Raw genomic sequence first — 19,978 nt, 5'->3', positions numbered from 1 at the left:
TTGAGAAAATAAAAGCCTCGATTGCTGATTTCTTAATTAAAAAAAGAGCACAGGCAAGAAGATGAGCCATAGTGCCATCTCCATGTCCAGAAGCTTCTTCCCATCTGGATCATCAAATCAACACTCAGCATCAGCCAAAAGCCCCAGGGAAGAGAAGGAGAAAAAAGTGTGAACATGGTTCCTGTGATGCAGTGTAAATTACACAAAGTGCACGTCAATGAAATCAGGAATAAAGAAGTCGTAAAGGTGGGACCAGAAATTGCCATTTAAAAACTCAGTCGTAAAAACCTGATTAATGAGTCGGCGCCTAAGAGCACGGCGTGTCCTCACTCTTGAGGAGAAACAAATTCACTCAGAAAAATCACAATTAAAAGAATCAGCTTTAAAGACCAGCAAAGGACAGGATTCAACACTTTTGCGGCGCTAAACCATAGCACTGAAACAGAAGCGTCTGCAGCTAGTAAATCCAACCAGCCATTGTTTAAAACCTTTTCAAGACTGAGCGCAAGCACCCTTGAGCGGGAGCCCACCCAAACCGGCAGGTGAATGGCAGCACCATCTTGAAATTCAGAAACCTCTTAAAAGCAGAACCAACACCTTTAAAAATGTAACCTTTGATCAGAATTCCACACTTACAAGTCAATTTAGACACATCTAAGAACCAGATCAATTACATAGATTACAGACATAGATGATTTGGAGACCAAGGGCAATGTGTCCAAGTTTGCAGATGACACTAAGATGAGTGGTAAAGCAAGTGCAGAGGATACTGGAAGTCTGCAGAGGGATTTGGACAGGTTAAGTGAATGGGCTAGGGTCTGGCAGATGGAATACAATGTTGACAAATGTGAGGTTATCCATTTTGGTAGGAATAACAGCAAACGGGATTATTATTTAAACGATAAAATATTAAAGCATGCCGCTGTGCAGAGAGACTTGGGTGTGCTAGTGCATGAGTCACAGAAGGTTGGTTTACAGGTGCAACAGGTGATTAAGAAGGCAAATGGAATTTTGTCCTTCATTGCTAGAGGGATGGAGTTTAAGACTAGGGAGGTTATGTTGCAATTGTATACGGTGTTAGTGAGGCCACACCTGGAGTATTGTGTTCAGTTTTGGTCTCCTTACTTGAGAAAGGACGTACTGGCACTGGAGGGTGTGCAGAGGAGATTCACTAGGTTAATCCCAGAGCTGAAGGGGGTGGATTATGAGGAGAGGTTGAGTAGACTGGGACTGTACTCGTTGGAATTTAGAAGGATGAGGGGGGATCTTATAGAAACATTTAAAATTATGAAGGGAATAGATAGGATAGATGCAGGCAGGTTGTTTCCACTGGCGGGTGAAAGCAGAACTAGGGGGCATAGCCTCAAAATAAGGGGAAGTAGATTTAGGACTGAGTTTAGGAGGAACTTCTTCACCCAAAGGGTTGTGAATCTATGGAATTCCTTGCCCAGTGAAGCAGTTGAGGGTCCTTCATTACATGTTTTTAAGGTAAAGATAGATAGTTTTTTGAAGAATAAAGGGATTAAGGGTTATGGTGTTCGGGCCGGAAAGTAGAGCTGAGTCCACAAAAGATCAGCCATGATCTCATTGAATGGCGGAGCAGGCTCGAGCGGCCAGATGGCCTACTCCTGCTCCTAGTTCTTATGTTCTTATAAATGGGAGGTTTGGAAAAGATTCCGAACATTCGGCAGATTCAGACAAAAGTTAGAAGTAGAGCAGATTAATGCACTGCTTTACTCAGTAGGCCCAATTGTAGACAATATTAACAGAAGACAGGGAAGCAATGAATCATCTGTTAAATTTGAAGTGCTAAAATAATTTGACATTTATTTTAGTCTAAGAAGCAACAAAATAATCAAAAGAGCTAAATTTAGCAAGAGTCCAGCAACCAGGAGAACCTGTCAGTTTGTTCATCAATGATCTGTGCAGGATGATAGAAGGTTGAGAGTACGGAGACTTAAAGTCCAATCTCGGAGACAAAATAGTGGTTACAGTACGGAATGATGTACCCTTTGCCTTCACGCAAGCAAAGATCTAACCCGAAAAAAAAAACAACCTATATAGTTAGGCAGTCAGAACTTGGTGAGTAGCACAGAACCATTTTAAGGTGCGTAACTAAACTAGCGGCAGAGGCCAACCCACAGATCAGGGGCAGAATTCTCCGACCCCCGCAGGGTCGGGGAATCGCCCGCGGCCTTCGTAAATCCTGCCCCCGCCGTGGCCGGAATTCTCCGCCAACCGGGAACCGGCAGTGGCAGGAATCGTGCCCCGGCAGTCGGCGGGCCAACCGCGGCGATTCTCTGGCCCGCGATGGGCCGAAGTCCCGCCGCTGTCAGGCTTCTCCCGCCGACATGGTTTAAACCACCTCTGTACCGGCGGGAGCAGGCGGCGCGGGGCGATCGGACCCCGGGGGGGGGGTGCCCCATGGTGGCCTGGCCCGCGATCGGGGCCCACCGATCGGCGGGCGGGCCTGTGTCATGGGGGCACTCTTTTTCTTCCGCCGTCGCCACGGCCTCCACCATGGCGGAGGCAGAAGGGACCCCCCTCCACCGCGCATGCGCCGGTGGTGACAGCAGCGGCCGCTGATGCTCCGGCGCACGCGCAGACTCACACCGACCGGCGAAGGCCTTTCGGCCAGCCCCGACGCCGGCCAGCGTGGCGCCAAAGGCTGTTGGCACCAGTTGGCGGAGCAGGAGCCACTCCGGCGCGGGCCTAGCCGGGACCCCCTGCCCCGCCGGGTAGGGGAGAATACCGCCCCAGGTGGTTAAGCAACAAAGACACATAATTCTCCTTTTTCTTTCTTTTATTTTTTTGCTGTTACAATTTTGGCCTAAGGGTGATTTATGGACATGTGGTTTGAAGGCAACCTGTATCTTTAACTCAAGCAGAACTACTGACCTGTGACTTTAAGGCAAAGCAGTCTGTACAAAACAGCTTTTAATTCAAACAAGCAGAGTCCAGAAAGCGGTGTCTTTCTAGGCTGGTGATTGCAGATTGGCTGACGTCAGTGCTGACTCTCTTGGACCTACTTGGCTGGCGGCCAACGAACTGCCGGTAACCGATGGTGATTGGTTCTGATTTTTCTGGAATGTTTCTCTCTCCCCAGTACGGCTAGGTTGTTCAGTTTTGCTTTTGGTTCAGAAGCTGGAAGAAGTTAATTTCACTTGTGTTGGGATTCCAGGGCCTCTGGGGCTGAAATCAACCGCGCACTAACCCAGGGTGTTGTAACACAGGGATACTGCAGACTAGGAAAGCAATATCTAAACTGACCAGTAGGTCAGCCATGCCAATACTGTGGAGTAAAGTGCCCCCAAAGGAGATTTTAGCAATTTTAGCCCAATGTGTTCAGTGCAATAGGATTGGACTTTATGACAAACTGAGCAAGATAAAAACACTGAAACGTGCAGACGGTCCAAAGATTATCCATCAGGTTGAGACTGCAAGCCCAGAAGAGAGACAGCCATGTGTCTTAGGTGAGGGCAAAAATCTTGGTTTCTCATTTGGAATGCAGACTTTTCAGTCAATGACCATTTAAAATATTTTACATTAGACACAGGAGCCAGTGCAACAATCCTGTTGAACAAAGAACCGTGGCTAAAAGACCTCTGGGTGCAAGTAACAGACACACCACTCTTTGGGCCTGGAGGAATCCGGCTTCCAGTATTAGGCATGATTCTGAAACCACTCGGGTATGGCAGACAACAAATCACTGAGCTGATGTGCGTCACCCATAACCAGCCTTTCTTGAGCAGAGATGCTTACTGGACCTCCTCAAAAAGGCAGAATGTGTCATGACAACCACTTTTGTTAATCGTATAGAACTGCAAGTTCCCAAATAGTGAAAATAAAAGTATCCGGATTGTGACTTCAGACTTCAGCTCTGAACTGTCTTCCCTTTTTGTGGAGCAGATTTGCCCATTCATGTTACAGATGCCAGAAAAACACCCAGGAGGTAATCACAGGCAGTTACAATGGAGGATATCAAAGAGAGTGATCAGCAGTCTGATGAGCCTCAACCTCAAGACGACACTACAGCAGGTCGATAATGGAACCACCGAACATATGCTGCAACCCCCAACTATCAGGCGAAAGCCGCAAAAGATACTGTAGCCTAGTAACAGCCATGCATTGCAGAGGCGTGCGTACCACTGAATATTATTTTAGTCACAGTAATGTTCCTCCTCCGTCACAGAGGACATCACGAGGACCTTCACAACGACGGAAGATGAGAAAGAAATTACAAGGAGATAGGCACAATGTTCATCCACCAAGCAAGAAACGCGTTAGGTGGCAACCATCGACAATGCTGCAGCCGAATCGATTAAGTGTGGTTCAACACAAAAGAAAGGAAGAAGAGGATGAAAACATCCCAGATGCCAGGACAACCTCCAAACATACAGGAAGAACCAGCAGCGACAGAGCCTACTATTCCTCGGACAGTAGGCAAATAGTTTAAATAAGATTCCTCCCCCCACTCATCCTTCTAACCTCCAATGAGTACAGGCCCAAAGTACTTAACTGCTCATCACATTACAAGCTCTTCATTCCTGGGATTGTTCATGTGAAGCTCCTCTGGACCCTTTCACAAGCTAGCATCTCCTTGCTTAGATACGGGACATAACTGCTCACAATACTCTGAATGGGGTCTGACCAGAACCTTATACAGCCTCAGAAGTACATCCTTATTCTAGCCCTCTCAACATGAATGCTCAACAGGAATGCTAACATTGCATTTGCCTTCCTACCTACCGACTGAACTGCACGTTAACCTTAACAGAATCTTGAAATAGTCCCTTTGTGCTTCTGATTTCCCAAGCCTTTTCCCATTTAGAAAATAGTCTATGCCTCCATTTTTCCTACCAAAGTGCATAACCTCACACTTTTCCACATTGTATTCCTTCTGGAAGAGTTGCAAGGTCTCCAGACCACCCAAACCTTTGAATTCAAGGACTTGAAGGGAAGAGATAGGGTAGTGATAATGTAATAATAATCATGACAGTAATAACAATGCAGGACACAAGGTAAACTAGAATTACGTAGAATGCATTGGATGAAGATGTTTATGGAGGTATAATACAAGGGCTTGGCACATATAGGGTTAATATTGGGCTGAATGCTGTACCAATCAGAGTGATGGAAGACAGCACATGGCCCGCGCCCAGGGTCAGTCTAGTGTTGGACAGAGTGTGTACCAGCAAGCATGGAGACAGCGTCTAGCTTGTACCCTTTACTGTATAGTTCTAAGAGTCAATAACGACTGACAGTTTTTTTTTTTTTTCTTTTTTTTTAAATTTAGATTAGCCAATTATTTTTTCCAATTAAGGGGCAATTTAGCGTGGCCAATCCACCTACTCTGCACATTTTTGGGTTGTGGGGGCGAAACCCACGCAGACACAGGGAGAATGTGCAAACTCCACACGGACAGTGACCCAGAGCCGGGATCGAACCTGGGACCTCAGCGCCGCGAGGCGGTTGTGCTAACCACTAGGCCACCGTGCTGCCCTGACTGACAGTTAACCTACATTAGAGTACGAAGACTTCTTCAGGCCTATCGAATTGTATCCAACACGCGACAACAAGGCTGAGAGTTCAAATCCCACATGGCAAATTATGAAACTGAATTCAATAATTCCGGTAAATTGTGGAATACATAGTACCAGGAAAACAACCATAAAAGCTGTCAGATAATTATTAAAAAAAATAAACTGCTTCATTTGTATTTAGCCTAGCACTTTTGAGCTAATGGAATTAAAATAATGGGTCAAAATTGTGAAGTCCCTTTCTCACAGCACCTCAGTGTGTGAACTATAGCAGGTCAAGAAAGCTGCTCACCACCACCAGGCAATTTGGGATGGATGACAAATGCTGGCCTAGCCAGTGGCAACCACATCCTTTGAAAGGTTTTTAAAAAAAATCTGTCACCTTTACAGTTTAGCCTACATATGTCTGCAATCCCCACACTATGATACATTCCACCTTACAGGTGACTAAATCTTGATGCTATGCTTTATACTTCGGTCAAACCTCTGACTCCAATTTCAATATTGCTATGAAGACAGATGTTCTGTTATAAGGATTGTGACAAGTTATTCTGAATGTTAAAACACCATTCCAAGCATTACTGCAGGCTAAGAGATGGTTCACTTTGCACCTAATAACCTACCTTACTGGTTCGACATAACTGTTCCTGTAGGTTTCTCACCATTTCTTCTTCCATAAAACCAACATCAACAGTATCTGCACCAGAAGGTAGAGACTCCAACTGTTTTTCAATGGCTTCCAGTAATTCTGCATGCAACCTGTAGCACAGCCAATTATAATTGTACCAGTTAGAAAATAGAGTCACAGGTCAGCACAGTGGCTAGCACACTCCCTCACAGCTCCAAGTTCCCAGGTTCGATCCCGGCTCTGGGTCACTCTTCGTGTGGAGTTTGCACATTCTCCACGTGTTTGATTGGGCTTCGCCCCCATAACCCAAAGATGTGCAGGGTAAGTTCGTTGGCCATGCTAAATTGGCCTTTAATTGGAAAAAATTAATTATGTACTCTTAAATTTATTTAAAAAAAAGAAAATAGAGTCACACTTGATTTTGGTATGGCATAGACAGCTAGTTTTACAACAATTCAACGTCACACCAAACTTAATGAAGCAATCAGTACCTGGTCACAGTAAATACTTTATAATAATTCTAACTTTAAAAGGATAACCTCACCTTTCATTTTCTCTCACAACATCTTCAAGCTTTAACTTCATTTCATTCATATGAATCTATTGTTATATAAGACAATAAGCATTACTAGAAAGTTTATACATAAATTTTCCAACAAAATCATGGAATTTTAAAAACACAGCAAGGTTGAAGCATTCTTACACGGTGACAATCCAACTGTTCATTCATTATTTGTAGCTGCTCGTCATATTCTGCTATAAGAGGTGCCATGAGGCTGCCAGAGGAAAAAAATGGAAAGTAAAAACTTGAAACATCAGTAAATTATGTACATGTAAAAATTCTTAGAAAATCAGCAACTACTAATGTGGTGGATGTGCTCTACATGGATTTTAGCAAGACTTCTGACAACGTCCCAAGCTGCAGGAAGGTCAAAAAAGAAAAAGCCATTGGTACCAAAGGAAAAGGTGGAAAATTGAATCCAAACTTTACTTCATGACCAGAAAGTGTTTTGTGACTGGCTTTTACCAGTCCTTTTGCTTTTTGAAACTTATATTAATGATTTAGGCTCAAATGTAAGGGCGACACAGTGGCATAGCGCCAGAAACCCAGGTTCAATTCCGGCATTGGGTGACTCTCTCTGTGGACTTTCTCCCCGTGTCTGCGTGGGTTTCCTCCGGGTGCTCCGGTTTCCTCCCAGTCCAAAGATGTGCAGGTTAGGTGGGTTGGCCATGCTAAAAAAAATTATGCCTCTTAGCATCGAAAGATGTGCAGGTTAGATGGGATTGCAGGAAATAGGACGGGGGAGTGGGCCTAGGTAGAGTGCTCTTTCAGAGGGTCGGTTCAGACTTGATGGTCTGATTGGCCTCCTTCTGCACTGTAGAAATTCTATGTAGGGGGCACCATAAAGACTTTTGCAGGCGTTACAAAAATTTGCCTTTTGATTGACAATGAGGATACAGGTGTTCTGGTCAGTTAGGCAGAAAAGTGGAAAATGGAATTCATTCCCGAGAAGTGTGAAGTAATGCATTTTGGGAGCTGCAACGGGGAATATATAATGGGAGGATGCGGAGGCATTTGGAGGAACAAAGAGGTCTTGCAGTGAATGTCCACATATCCTTAAAGGTAGCACAATAGATTGAAAAGTGCTTAAGAAGGCATATTGCATGCTTTCCTTTATTAACTGAGATAGGAGCAGTTAGGTTATGCTAGGACTATTTACAGAACTTGTTAGACTACAGCTTGAGAACTGGGTACAATTCTGATCACCACTTTCCTGGAAAGTGCAGAGGCGAGTTATGAGAATGTTGGCAGGAGTGGATAGTTTTAGCTTGGAGGAAAGATTGTCTAGGCTAAGGTTGTTTTCCTTGGAACACAGGAGGTTGAGGGGTGACTTAATTGAGCTATATAAAATTATGAGGGGGCTAGATATAGTACATTTATCTCAGGAGAGCGGCTAGAAACCAGGAGGCATAGATTTAAAGTGATTAGTATAAGAATTAGAGGGGAGATGAGGAACCATTTGTTTTACCCCAGGGTGATAGGGGCCTGGAAATCATTACCTGAAAGGGTGGTAGAGGAACTGTCACCACATTTTAAAATATTTTGATGTCTATTTGAGGAGCCATAACCTGCAGGGCTATGCACCTTGTGCAGGAGGGTTGGATTAGGGGGTAACTCTTCGTAGACTGGCACAGATACAACGGGCTGAATGGTACCCTTCAGTTACATACATTTTCAATGATGTCTATGAAATATATTTTGAGGCTTTGACAACAACATGGTTACTAAACATAGTTTAAGAGGAAATAGCCAAAAATTGAAGATTGATTCAGGGGTACACTACGTTCCCAAATATTTGATATCAATGTTTTCATAATGAGAATAACGAATGGCACAAACAAGATAATTATACCACCAAGATGAACATTACCACTTGTCTATGAGCCAGGGTGCTGGAGGATCATGTTCACCTAAATGCCCAACCTAGATCAACAGAGAAAATACTGCAATTACGGGATCGATTTGTCAAAACATTTTTACCATTAAGCACTGAACCTTTCCCAGCAAGGATTTACAATTCCCAGCCATGGGTTTCAAATACATCTTTACTAATCAAAAGAATGCCAATTTTGCATTATAAATTCACCCTAACTCAGTCTATGCAGCTGGATTTTTGAATTGCTCAGTTAAAATTGCTGTATTGCCTCCCAAAGCAATTGATCTTTTGGCTGTATAACCTCCAAATGAGGGTGCAGGAGGGGGTGTTGGGAAGAAAGAAATCCTCTTTACTGGAAAGTAAATACTTTAAAAAAAAAAGTCATTTGCACATTACTTATAGCAGAACTTTATAGTAAAGGAGGATGAATATTAAAATTACACCTACTCCAGCAACAATAAAAATTATTTGCCAATATTTTTCCATTGGCACAAAACATTTTCTACTGCCAAGGTTACTTTGCATAAAAACTAGTTGATAACACTTCCCTGCAAAATTATAGTGCACGGGCATGCAAAAAATTGTTTGAATAACTAATGTCTCATTCCGTTGGGATGGTGGGGTGGGGGTGGAATCTGACATCAATAGCCTCCTATAGAATTAGCAGTATGTCATACATAGGGAAGAAAAAAATAGGAGATCGACCGCCATCTACATTAAGTTTTGACAATTGCATGGTGCAAAAGAGACAATATAGAACTTGCGTAGTAGATAAAAATGCAATTCAAACCCCATTATAGAAATGCTGCAGTAGCACTTTTTAAAAATATGTTAATACATGGTAAAAGGAAAATTAGAAATTACAATTTTGGAAATGACTGTACCTGACCAACAGAAGATCTAGGCAGTTGCTCTGCTTGATATTGACCGAGTACAGCATTTAACCGCTGAACTATAGAACACAAAATTGAACACAATAGGAGTCAACATTTCATATCATGTTTAAACTTTATTTCCTCCTGTTAGAACCTACCACCAGATCATAGCATCATAGAATTTACAGTGCAGAAGGAGGCCTCAATGATCTTCTAGGTGTTCTGCCAAAATCAGTTAGTTTTTAGCAAGTAGAGGAGTTTACAAAGTGGTTAAATCAAAATTTACCTTCCGGGATTTTCCTTTGGCCGCACATGCCGTTTGTTTTGTTTCTGTGACTTTCCAGTACACCTGTACATAACCTTCCTTAAGAACATTGGGTGGAACAAAGGCACAGTAGCCTTTTTGTAACTATAGTACTTCCCCTTCAACTGGTGAAAGATTTAGGAATACAAATTTGCAAGCAAAGTATTTTCCACTGAAACTGAAAAAGGTGCTTCTCTAGGGTTGTATTAAAGTTATCCTTTATATTGAAAATGTATTTCATTTATTGGGCTGAAACCAGTGCTCGTGTTTTAAAAAGACTGAACAGCATGTTTTTCAAAAATGTCAAACAAGTTTCTAAGATGGCCAAACATTTTCATAGCTGTACCCTACAAATTCCAAAGCCATTAAAATGGATCCATGCTGTCCAGAAGAACCCATCAGAGAAAATAACATGAGGGAATGTGAATGATCCATCTCAAAAACTATTCACGCCCATGAATTTAACAGGATGCGGAACAAGCTATTGAATGCAATCACTTTGGACAATGGGCCTTGTTCGAGACAGGAACTCTTCATAATTTAATAATCTCTAAACCATGAACCTGGAATCAACTTGCCATGACCATGTTTGGGTCATTGGTCAGTTTGTGAGAGGGATAATGTGATGAGTCAACTAACTCTCTTTTGTGTTTAAGGAACTGCCTTTTCAGGTCAGACGAACAGAAGAGAAGAGGAGATGCAGATAAGGAAGGACCCATCCTACAAGCTCGAGTCCTGCTTGTTGTTTGACTAGCAATATGCTGTGGGAAGTGTCGAAAAACAAACCCATAGCCGCTGACTCAGGAGACCAAATAGAAAAGGTCCATCAACATATTTTAAAATCATCTTGTTGCATTTTTGCCTCACAGCACCGAGAACCCGGGTTCGATCCCGACCCCGGATCAGTGTCAGTGTTGAGTTTACACATTCTTCCGTGTCTGCGTGGGTCTTGCCCCCACAACCCAAGATGTGCAGGGTTGGTGGATCGGCCACACTAAATTACCCCTTAATTGGAAAGAAAATATAATTGGATACTCTAAATTTAAAAAAATAAAATCATTCTGTTGCATCGGATAGGTCAAGGGGCCTGGTCTGAAATCATCCAAGGCAACAATCTACCGAATCCATATACAACTGAATTTTCTGGACTTTTAAAGAACTTAACCGGTCCTCCCACTTTGTAACTTACTTGTGTGTGCGTGTGTGAACTCTTGAATTCATGTGTATGATATGAGAGAGTCGGAGCGTTTTTATTACTTTACAGTAAATAAGTAGTCGCTTTACTTTTTAAAAAAAAATTACAAGAACACTTACAACATGTGTCTTTTACAGTCATGGCACTAAACGGTTAAAAAAATAACTGAATTGGGAGGCATATTCTTTTAAAAACACCTGCTGTTGTCAATTGAAGAATGAAAAAGAAAGGAGCCATTCTACCACTTTTCACATAACAAGGTGTACCAGCTTTATAGTTTGTTGCATTCTATGGCTATAGAATTGATTTGACTCAACTACAAAATAAAGCAATGAATTAATCAACTTTTAGAATACTCATAGAAAAACGTGTGTATTATTTCCTAAGACATGAGAATCATGAGTATTACTTCCTATGGTACAGCTACATATAAAACTCTTCATCCTTCTAGTTGCCACTTATCGACCATTAAGCTCCTCAAGGAATCTCAGCCACAGAATATTCTTTTAGATCTTAGCATGCAGATGCACAATAAAAAGTAAAATACCAAAGGAGTGTATTTTAAAGATATTTTGCATTTCGTGCATATATAACATAGTAATTGAAATTTGATTTATTATAAAGGCAAATAAAACAATTGATGGAACTACATCTTTGCAATGCACAACTATGTATTTATATTCCAGAGAAAATATTTCTCAGAAATGAATTCTGCACACTGCTTTGAACACTATTCTTCTGCCATGTAAAAATTACCTTGATCTCTCAGAAAGTCAACTTCAGGTGTTTCCATGTCCTTTGTTCGGTGTATGCCTCAAGAAACCACAAACTGTAAATTCTAGTCAAAGTCTGAAAAAATAACAGTTTTGGAAAAGTAAAAATAAGTTCCAAGTTTGCATAACTTTTAAATATAAAGGTGGGTCCACGAACTGCCAGCTATATCAATTCCTGGTTAGTGTCACTTTCATAGAAACATTCAACAGTATAGAACAGAAGGAGGCTATTTAGCTCTTTGAGTCTGTGCTGGATTTTTCAAGATTCAATCCACCAAGTCCCATGACCCCTCTGGTCAAATTCCTACAAATGTTTCTTCAAGTACTTATCCAATTGCCTTTTGAATCTGTTTCCACCACCCTATGAGAAACAGCATTCCAAATCCTAACTACTTGATGCATAAAAAGAGTTTTCCTCATGTCGCCACTTTAACTATTCCACTTGGCGGGATAGCTAAAATTTCCCTAGTAGGTGGTGTGTAAAATCAGTACGGCACTTGATCCCATGGGTTTCCCAGTACTTCTAGAGTTAGATTAAAATTGCCCCCATGTCCTTGATCACACTTGGCAGAATCAAGAGTTCACAATTCCCTCTAGTGGGTGATTGCAAAAATGAAGTATAATCAAAGGTTCCAGATAACAAACCAGGAGAGAAGGTCATGATTTATGAAAGATTCCAGAGGTGATACATCTTTATATTTAAATTCCACTATTACTTTAATATATTGCAGATTTTTTACTTGAATATTAAATTTTCAGTTTTAATGTTATCATTCTGCTGAGCTTTATTCAGCCAGAATAGGTGCAGAACCATTTAAGTGGGAGCAGAACAGCCAGAAGTCATGGTCTATGAAGCAACCAATGACATAGGATAAAAAGGTTTGAAGTCCTACAGGCAGTTTCAGGAGACTAATGAGCAGCACCTCAAACATGGTCATCTCTGAAATTCTACCAGTGCCACATGCCGGTAAGTAGAGAAACAGCAAGATAAGGCTGGAGAAATGGTGCAGTAGGGAGGGTTTCAGATTATGAGTCATTGGAGTCTGTTCTGGGACAACAACGACCTACATAAAATGGATGGGTTGCACCTGAACAGTGCCGAGATCAATATCCTTGCAGGGAATGCTAACTTGTGCTGTGGGGTCAGTTTCAAGCAATTTGGCTTGCTCGGCAAGTTTTTATTGTTGACAAAACTAGGTTATTTCAGAAAAAAATACTGTTGAGAACCTATATTGCCAAAGAAGAGAAATCCATGCTTGGGTAAAAATCTGCGAAAGATAGGCTCAGTTTTTTGCTCAGTGCCAATGCTGTGGGTGACTTTAAACTTAAACCTTTGCTTGTGTACCATTCAGAAAACCCCAGGAATTTCAAGGGATATTCCAAGGCATTTTGCCGAGTGATAAGGGAATTCAATTGTAAGGTTTGGGTCAATTAGAACATTTTTGAGGATTGGTTTCACCACCATTTTGTGTCAAGTGTCAGGGATTATTGCAGCAAAACAAAGTTGCATTTAAAGCATTTTTAACCCTCGACAGTGCTCAGAGTCATCCAACCGTTCTTGATGACATGCACCCCAACATCAAAGTAGTGCTTCTGACCCCCTCTGCCACCTCACTGTTCCAACCCATGGATCGAGGGTAATTTTATCCTTTAAGGCCTACTATCTTAGATCCATATTTGCCCAGGCATTCAGGGTCAGTGAGAAGGAAGGTGGACAAACTCTGAAGGAATTCTGGACAGGCTTCAACATACACCATGCAGTTAAAAATGTCGGTGACGCATGAAATGAAGTGACACAATCAGATTAACATGGCGCTTGGAGAAAATTGAGCCCCGAGTTCAAGTATGAAATCCAAGGCTTTACAGGCACTGTTGAAGAGGTGACCAAAAATGTTGTTGAAATGGACAAACTTAGACTTTGCACCAGAGGAGTTTCTTGCATCACATTCGGAAGAATTAACTAATGAGGACCTAATTGAATTGGAACAGCAAAAAGTGGCAGTGGAAGAAGAAGATGCACCGATTGTTGAAGAGACTCTTCCTCGTAAAGTTCAAACAGCACAAGAGTTGGCTGAGGCATTTCAACATTTGGAAACTGCCATGTCCCTGTTTGAGGAACATGACCCCAACATTAAACACAGTGCATCGCTGAATGGGCATATATAACATATACAGCCGTGACAGAGAAATTTACAAGGAAAAGAGGAAAACATCTGTCCAAACTTTGTTAGGCACTGTTTAAGAAAGAATAAAAGAGGGGCGGCATGTGGCACAGTGGATAGCACTGGGACTGTGGCGCTGAGGACCCGGGTTCGAATCCCGTCCCTGGGTCACTGTCCGTGTGGAGTTTGCACATTCTCCCTGTGTCTGCGTGGATTTCACCCCCACAACCCAAAGATGTTCAGGGTAGGTGGATTGGCCATGCTAAATTACCCCTTAATTGGAAAAAAAATAATAATTTGCATATTCTAAATTTATTTTAAAAAAGAATAAAAGACTCCTGAAAATCAGAAAAGCCAAGAATCCTAAAAAGTCTCCACCTTCAAAGTGTCCAACCAAGAACCCTTCAAAAAGTCCTTCCAAATCACCTCAAAACCCCAAAAACTGTACCAAGCCAGACCGCCCCTGCCCCAGACCCTCCCCGCCGGGTGGGAGAATCGCCGGGGGTCGGCGTGAATCCCGCCCCTGCCGTCCTCCTAATTCTCCTGCCACCCCAAAAACCAGCCCGGCATGAGTCACGCCGCCCGCCTCGGAGAATAGCGGGAACCGGCACGACTCAAATAGGGTCCAGGGCTGCCCGAAATCTCCGGCCCGCAATGGGTCAAAGTCCCGCCCGTCAGTTGCTGGTCCTGCTGGCGTAAATTGGAGTAGATCCCTTACCGACGGGGCCTGGCGGTGCGGGCGGGCTCCGGGGTTCTTGGGGGGCATTGGCCCTGGGAGGTGCCCCCACGGTGGCCTGGCCCACGATCGAAGCCCACCAATCCGAGAGCGGGCCTGTGCCATGGGGGCACTCGATCCTTCCGCACCGGAGGCCATGGTCCTCCGTCATTCCCGGTGCGGAAGCGAATCTCTCTGCGCATGCGCGGGGATGACGCCAGCACGCGCTGGCGCTCACGCGCATGCGCCGATGCGCACCGGCCGGCAGATGCCCTTCGACACCGATTGCCGTGGTGCCAAGCTCCTTTCCCACCGGCCGGTGGGGCACCAACCACTTCAGGGCAGGACTAGCTCCTGAAGGTGTGGAGAAATCCGCACCTTTGGGGCGGCCCGATGCCGGAGTGGTTCATGCCACTCCGTCCCGCCGGGACCCCCCACCCCGCCAGGTAGGGGTGAATCCCGCCCAAGGTTTTGAAATTTGTCCATGCTTTTTATATAATTTGTCGGTAATGTACAGTACTTAACAGTACATGCATTTCTATGTTTCTTAAAGTCAATAAATATGTTAACGTTGATATATTACTTATCTATAATTAATGGAGTACAAAATTCTAGATTATTTTGTTGAAAATAGGATATCGGGCCTTGGTTCAGGAACCAATTCTCCATTAATAGCATTGTTCTTATGGGAAAATAGGTTCCAAGTTACGATGTTTCAACTTAAGCCCCGATTTTCAAGAGCCAATTGTATCGTAAGTACGAGAACTGCTTCAGACTATTCATGCTGAAACTGCTATATATGCTGGGCAGTTTACTTTCAGCAATCTGTCCTCTATGCTTAATATTCAATTTATCCTTTCTGCAATTTTCACCTGGAAATACCGTTATTATTAAATGAAACATGTAATACTAGTTAGAGGGCTGTATCTCCACATTTGCTGACAACGCTAAATTAGAAATGACTGTAAGTTACGTATGGGGGGAGGAAGTTGCAAAGAAAAATGGACAGATGAAACAAGTAGTCAAAACTATGTAGATGAAGATGAGGAAATGAATAAATGAATGTGATAAAATTAGAATTATTAGTTAAGATAGGATAGATGGTAGGGCCGGTCCGATGTTAGTAGGGCCGGTCTGATGGTCGTGAGCTCACAGACAAAGGACAAAGAGATTTAGCCAAAGCCTGTTTGAAACCATCGGGGGAGGGTGGCCGCATGGTGAGCAAGGTGAAAAGGATGCTGGGGTTACAATGCAAAGTGATCAATTAGGATATAGGGCCAGGTCAGGAGGTGTATAGAATGACCAATGGGAAGCTTATATGTGAATCTTACTGTGATTTTGAATATATCAGCAGAAGTTTCTTTGTATACTCTCTCTCTTTATTCTGGGCTCTCAGAAGACAGTGTGTGTGTCCTGAGGTCCTATGGATTGAGTCAGCCTTGCAAGTTAGTTATTATTAAATGATATGATACCTGCAAATCCATCTCAGATTTTATTGAATCTAGACTGACAGCAAATTAACCAGGAATCAACAAAGACAAATCGAAAGTCATCACTTGGATCCAAGAAAGATAGATAGATCAGTATTTTCTATACAGTTTGAAACTGGGAGATGTAAAAAGTGATTTGGGAATCCAAGCACACAAATTATTTATAACTGATAGAAAAGTACAAAAGGGGATCAAAAAGGGGCTGGATTAAAAAAAGGGACAATGCTATGTTTCAGTGTATGAAGCTTGGTCTGATCCCATCTGGTTGGTTTTGGGCACTGAACCTCAGGAAAGATGTACTGGCTTGGAGGAGGTGCAGCACAAATTTGCAAGAGTGCTACTGGGACTTGGAAGGTTAAATTAGGAAGACAAGCTGCCTCATTTTTCCTTGATGTGGAGATGCCGGCGTTGGACTGGGGTGAGCACAGTAAGAAGTCTTACGACACCAGGTTTGTTTCAAACACAAGCTTTCGGAGCGCAGCTCCTTCCTCAGGTGACTGGAGAGGTATGATCCAGAAACATTTATACAGACAAAGTCAACGATGCCGGACAATGCTTGGAATGCGAGAATTTGCAGGTAATCAAATCATTACAGATCCAGAGAGAGGGATAATCACAGGTTAAAGAGGTGTGAATTGTCTCAAGCCGGAACAGTTGGTGGAATTTTGCAAGTCCAGTCCAGATGGTGGGGAGTGGATGTAATGCGATATGAATCCAAGATCCCGGTTGAGGCGGCACTCATGCGTGCGGAACTTAGCTACAAGTTTTTGCTCGGCAATTCTGCGTTGTCGCGTGTCCTGAAGACAAACACAGGACACCACTGACAGAGTACCCTTCGTCGTTCAGTACCTTCCTGGGGTGGAGAAACTACGACATCTTCTTCGCAGCCTTCAACACATCATCAATGAAGATGAACATCTTGCCAAGGTCATCCCCACACCCCCACTACTGGCCTTCAAACAACCGCGCAACCTCAAACCATTGTTTGCAGCAAATTACCCAGCCTTCAGAACAGCGACCACAACACCACACAACCCTGCCAGGGCAATCTCTGCAAGGCATGCCAGATCATCGACATGGATACCACCATTACACGTGGAAACACCACCCACCAGGTACACGCCACATACTCGTACGACTCAACCAATGTAGTCTACCTCATACGCTGCAGGAAAGGATGCCCCGAAGCGTGTTACATTGGCAAGACCATGCAGACACTGCGACAACGAATGAACGGGCAACGTGCGACAATCACCAGGCAGGAATGTTCCCTTCCAGTCGGGGAACACTTCAGCAGTCAAGGGCATTCAGCCTCTGATCTCCGGGTAAGCGTTCTTCAAGGCAGCCTTCAGGACACGCGACAACGCAGAATTGCCGAGCAAAAACTTATAGCTAAGTTCCGCACGCATGAGTGCGGCCTCAAACGGGATCTTGGATTCATGTTGCATTACATCCACTCCCCACCATCTGGACTGGACTTGCAAAATTCCACCAACTGTTCTGGCTTGAGACAATTCACACCTCTTTAACCTGTGATTATCCCTCTCTCTGGATCTGTAATGATTTGATTACCTGCAAATTCTCACATTCCAAGCATTGTCCGGCATCGCTGACTTTGTCTATATAAATGTTTCTGGATCATACCTCTCCAGTCACCTGAAGAAGGAGCTGAGCTCCGAAAGCTCGTGTTTGAACTTTAACCTAGTGTTGTAAGACTTCTTACTGTGCTCATTTTTCCTTGTGATTAGAAGGTAGAGAAGATCTAATTGAAATGTTTGAAACTTTGAAAGGATTTGACAGCTTCGACTCAGAAAACCTATTTCCTCAAGAATGAAGGGGCACAATGTTAAAATTATAGGCAGGCTGTTTTGGAGGAAATTCCAGGAGCACTTTTTCATACAAAAGAAGTGGAGGAAATTTAGAATACCCTCAAGGCGGCACGTGGCACAGTGGTTAGCATTTCTGCTGACGGCGCTGAGGACCTGGGTTCGAATCCCGGCCCTGGGTCACTGTCCGTGTGGCGTTCTCCCAGTGTATGCATGGGTTTCACCCCCACAACCCAAAGATGTGCAGGGTAGGTGAATTGGCCACGTTAAATTGGCCCTTAATTGGAAAAAGAAATAATTAGGTACTCTAAATTCATTAAAAAAAAAACATTTTAGAATACCCTCCCCCAAAAGGTTGTGGATCTTGGGACATTTGGAACTTTCAAGACAAAGGTTTTTACAACAACTGATGATGGTTGTCATGGTCACCATTACTGAGAGCAGCTTTAAATTTCAGATTTATTAATTAAATTCAAGTTGCACCAAATAGCAGGGTGGGATTTGAACCCACATGTCCAAGAATCCAATGACATTATCACTCTGACACTATCACCCCTAAATCTAACTGGCTCCAGAAGCGGAATGGCTTACTTCTGTTTCTATGTTCCTGAGATGGTTTTAAGTTTCATGCAAAGAGTAGAGTGGCCAACATAACATTTTAAACAGGTGCTTTCCACTCAACACACCAATTTCATAAAATCAGAATCATAAAGCACACAAGTAATCTATTCTGTTCATCAAGCTGGTGTTAACCGACTCTTTGAAGAGCTCTACTTTTAGTCCCTGCATCTTTCCCACTCATTTTTTTTTTTTAAAACAGGATGTGGACTATGCTGGCTAGGTCAATATTTGTCCCCCATCCCCAATTGCACTCGAGAAGTTGGCTCTGTAAATTTCTCTTTTCCAAGTATAAATCCAATTTCCTTTTGGAATTCCTCTCGAGCAGTCTATTTAAAATCGTCATGTTGCAGACTTTATTAAAAATATTAAATTGTTGATCAAGCACACATTCTAAGAACTGTAATAGTCGGCTATAAAAATTTGTACAAAAGTCATTAACTCTCCTTGGGTTTTTAGCACAATTGCCAAGTCCTGACTATACATACACGAGAGTCAATAACTAGATTATACTGTAGTAATATGGCTACAACAGCTTCTGATGCACGCAGTCTATAGGTCAGCCATTTTGAATAAATATCGCAGGTTACCAAACAGCTGTAAAAAGTTGCTTTACATCATGGGCAGCACGGCAGCATAGTGGTTAGCACAATTGCTTCACAGTTCCACCCCAGGTTCGATTCCCGGCTTGTGTCATTGGCTGTGCGGAGTCTGCATGTTCTCCCCGTGTGTGCGTGAGTTTCCTCTGGGTGCTCCGGTTTCCTCCCACAGGCCAAAGATGTGCAGGTTAGGTGGATTGACCATGCTAACTTGCCCTTAGTGTCCAAAAGTGCCCTTAGTGTTGGGTGGGGTTATTGGGTTATGGGGATAGGATGGGGGTGTGGGTTTGAGTAGGGTGCTCTTTCCAAGAGCCGGTGCAGACTCGATGGGCCGAATGGCCTCCTTCTGCACTGTAAATTCTATGATCCAAGCTGTGCATGAGAGTTTGAGTGCACCTGTAACCAGATGAAGACCGGACACTGACCCTGCTGGCCTATTTCCATTGTAATGATATTTAAAATTAGTATCATTGCACCAGTGAATTTAACTCCTCCTTCAGCTTCTTGACTTTCTGTAACCTTAAACCTTATCCAAGTAGTTTTACATAGCTAATTTGATATATTTTAACGGTTGTAGATATAAATATATTTTAAATGTGAGAATGTCTTTCAGATCATTACTGTAGCCATTCATTCTCAATCCGCCATTATCACTGAAAACCACCAGATTCCATAAAATCTTAACCGTTAATTCCATCATGTCGTACTTACATTTTAGAGTACTATCCAATTGGATGTAAACCATGTCTTAGCCAGTAACAATCTCAGTTCTAAGTGTGATGACTGTTGAAATTGTTATAGATTTATCTGTTACA

The 19,978-nt window shown here is 43.0% G+C and overlaps 1 protein-coding gene across 3 annotated transcripts in view; it reads right to left on the bottom strand.

Moving 5' to 3' along the window:
• Nucleotides 1-19,978, bottom strand: part of sclt1 (sodium channel and clathrin linker 1) — a 144,666-nt gene that overhangs the window by 109,488 nt on the left and 15,200 nt on the right. The window contains exons 2-7 of one of the 3 annotated variants that reach the window (XM_038792512.1): nt 11,737-11,829; nt 9,491-9,558; nt 8,601-8,653; nt 6,872-6,944; nt 6,713-6,768; nt 6,164-6,299 (exon numbers count right to left, since the gene is read on the bottom strand). In XM_038792512.1, coding sequence (XP_038648440.1) covers nt 6,164-6,299; nt 6,713-6,768; nt 6,872-6,944; nt 8,601-8,653; nt 9,491-9,558; nt 11,737-11,773 — 423 coding nt within the window. In that variant the 5' untranslated portion in view covers nt 11,774-11,829. Of the gene's footprint in view, nt 1-6,163; nt 6,300-6,711; nt 6,769-6,871; nt 6,945-8,600; nt 8,654-9,490; nt 9,559-11,736; nt 11,830-19,978 lie in introns of those variants that run through there. The other 2 variants (XM_038792513.1, XM_038792514.1) reach the window with 2 other exon arrangements.

The sequence above is a fragment of the Scyliorhinus canicula genome, chromosome 3 (assembly GCF_902713615.1).
Source record: "Scyliorhinus canicula chromosome 3, sScyCan1.1, whole genome shotgun sequence".
Lineage (NCBI taxonomy): Eukaryota > Metazoa > Chordata > Chondrichthyes > Carcharhiniformes > Scyliorhinidae > Scyliorhinus > Scyliorhinus canicula.
The sequence above is the reverse complement of the archived record's forward strand: the minus strand, read 5'-3'. Positions and strand labels throughout refer to the sequence as shown.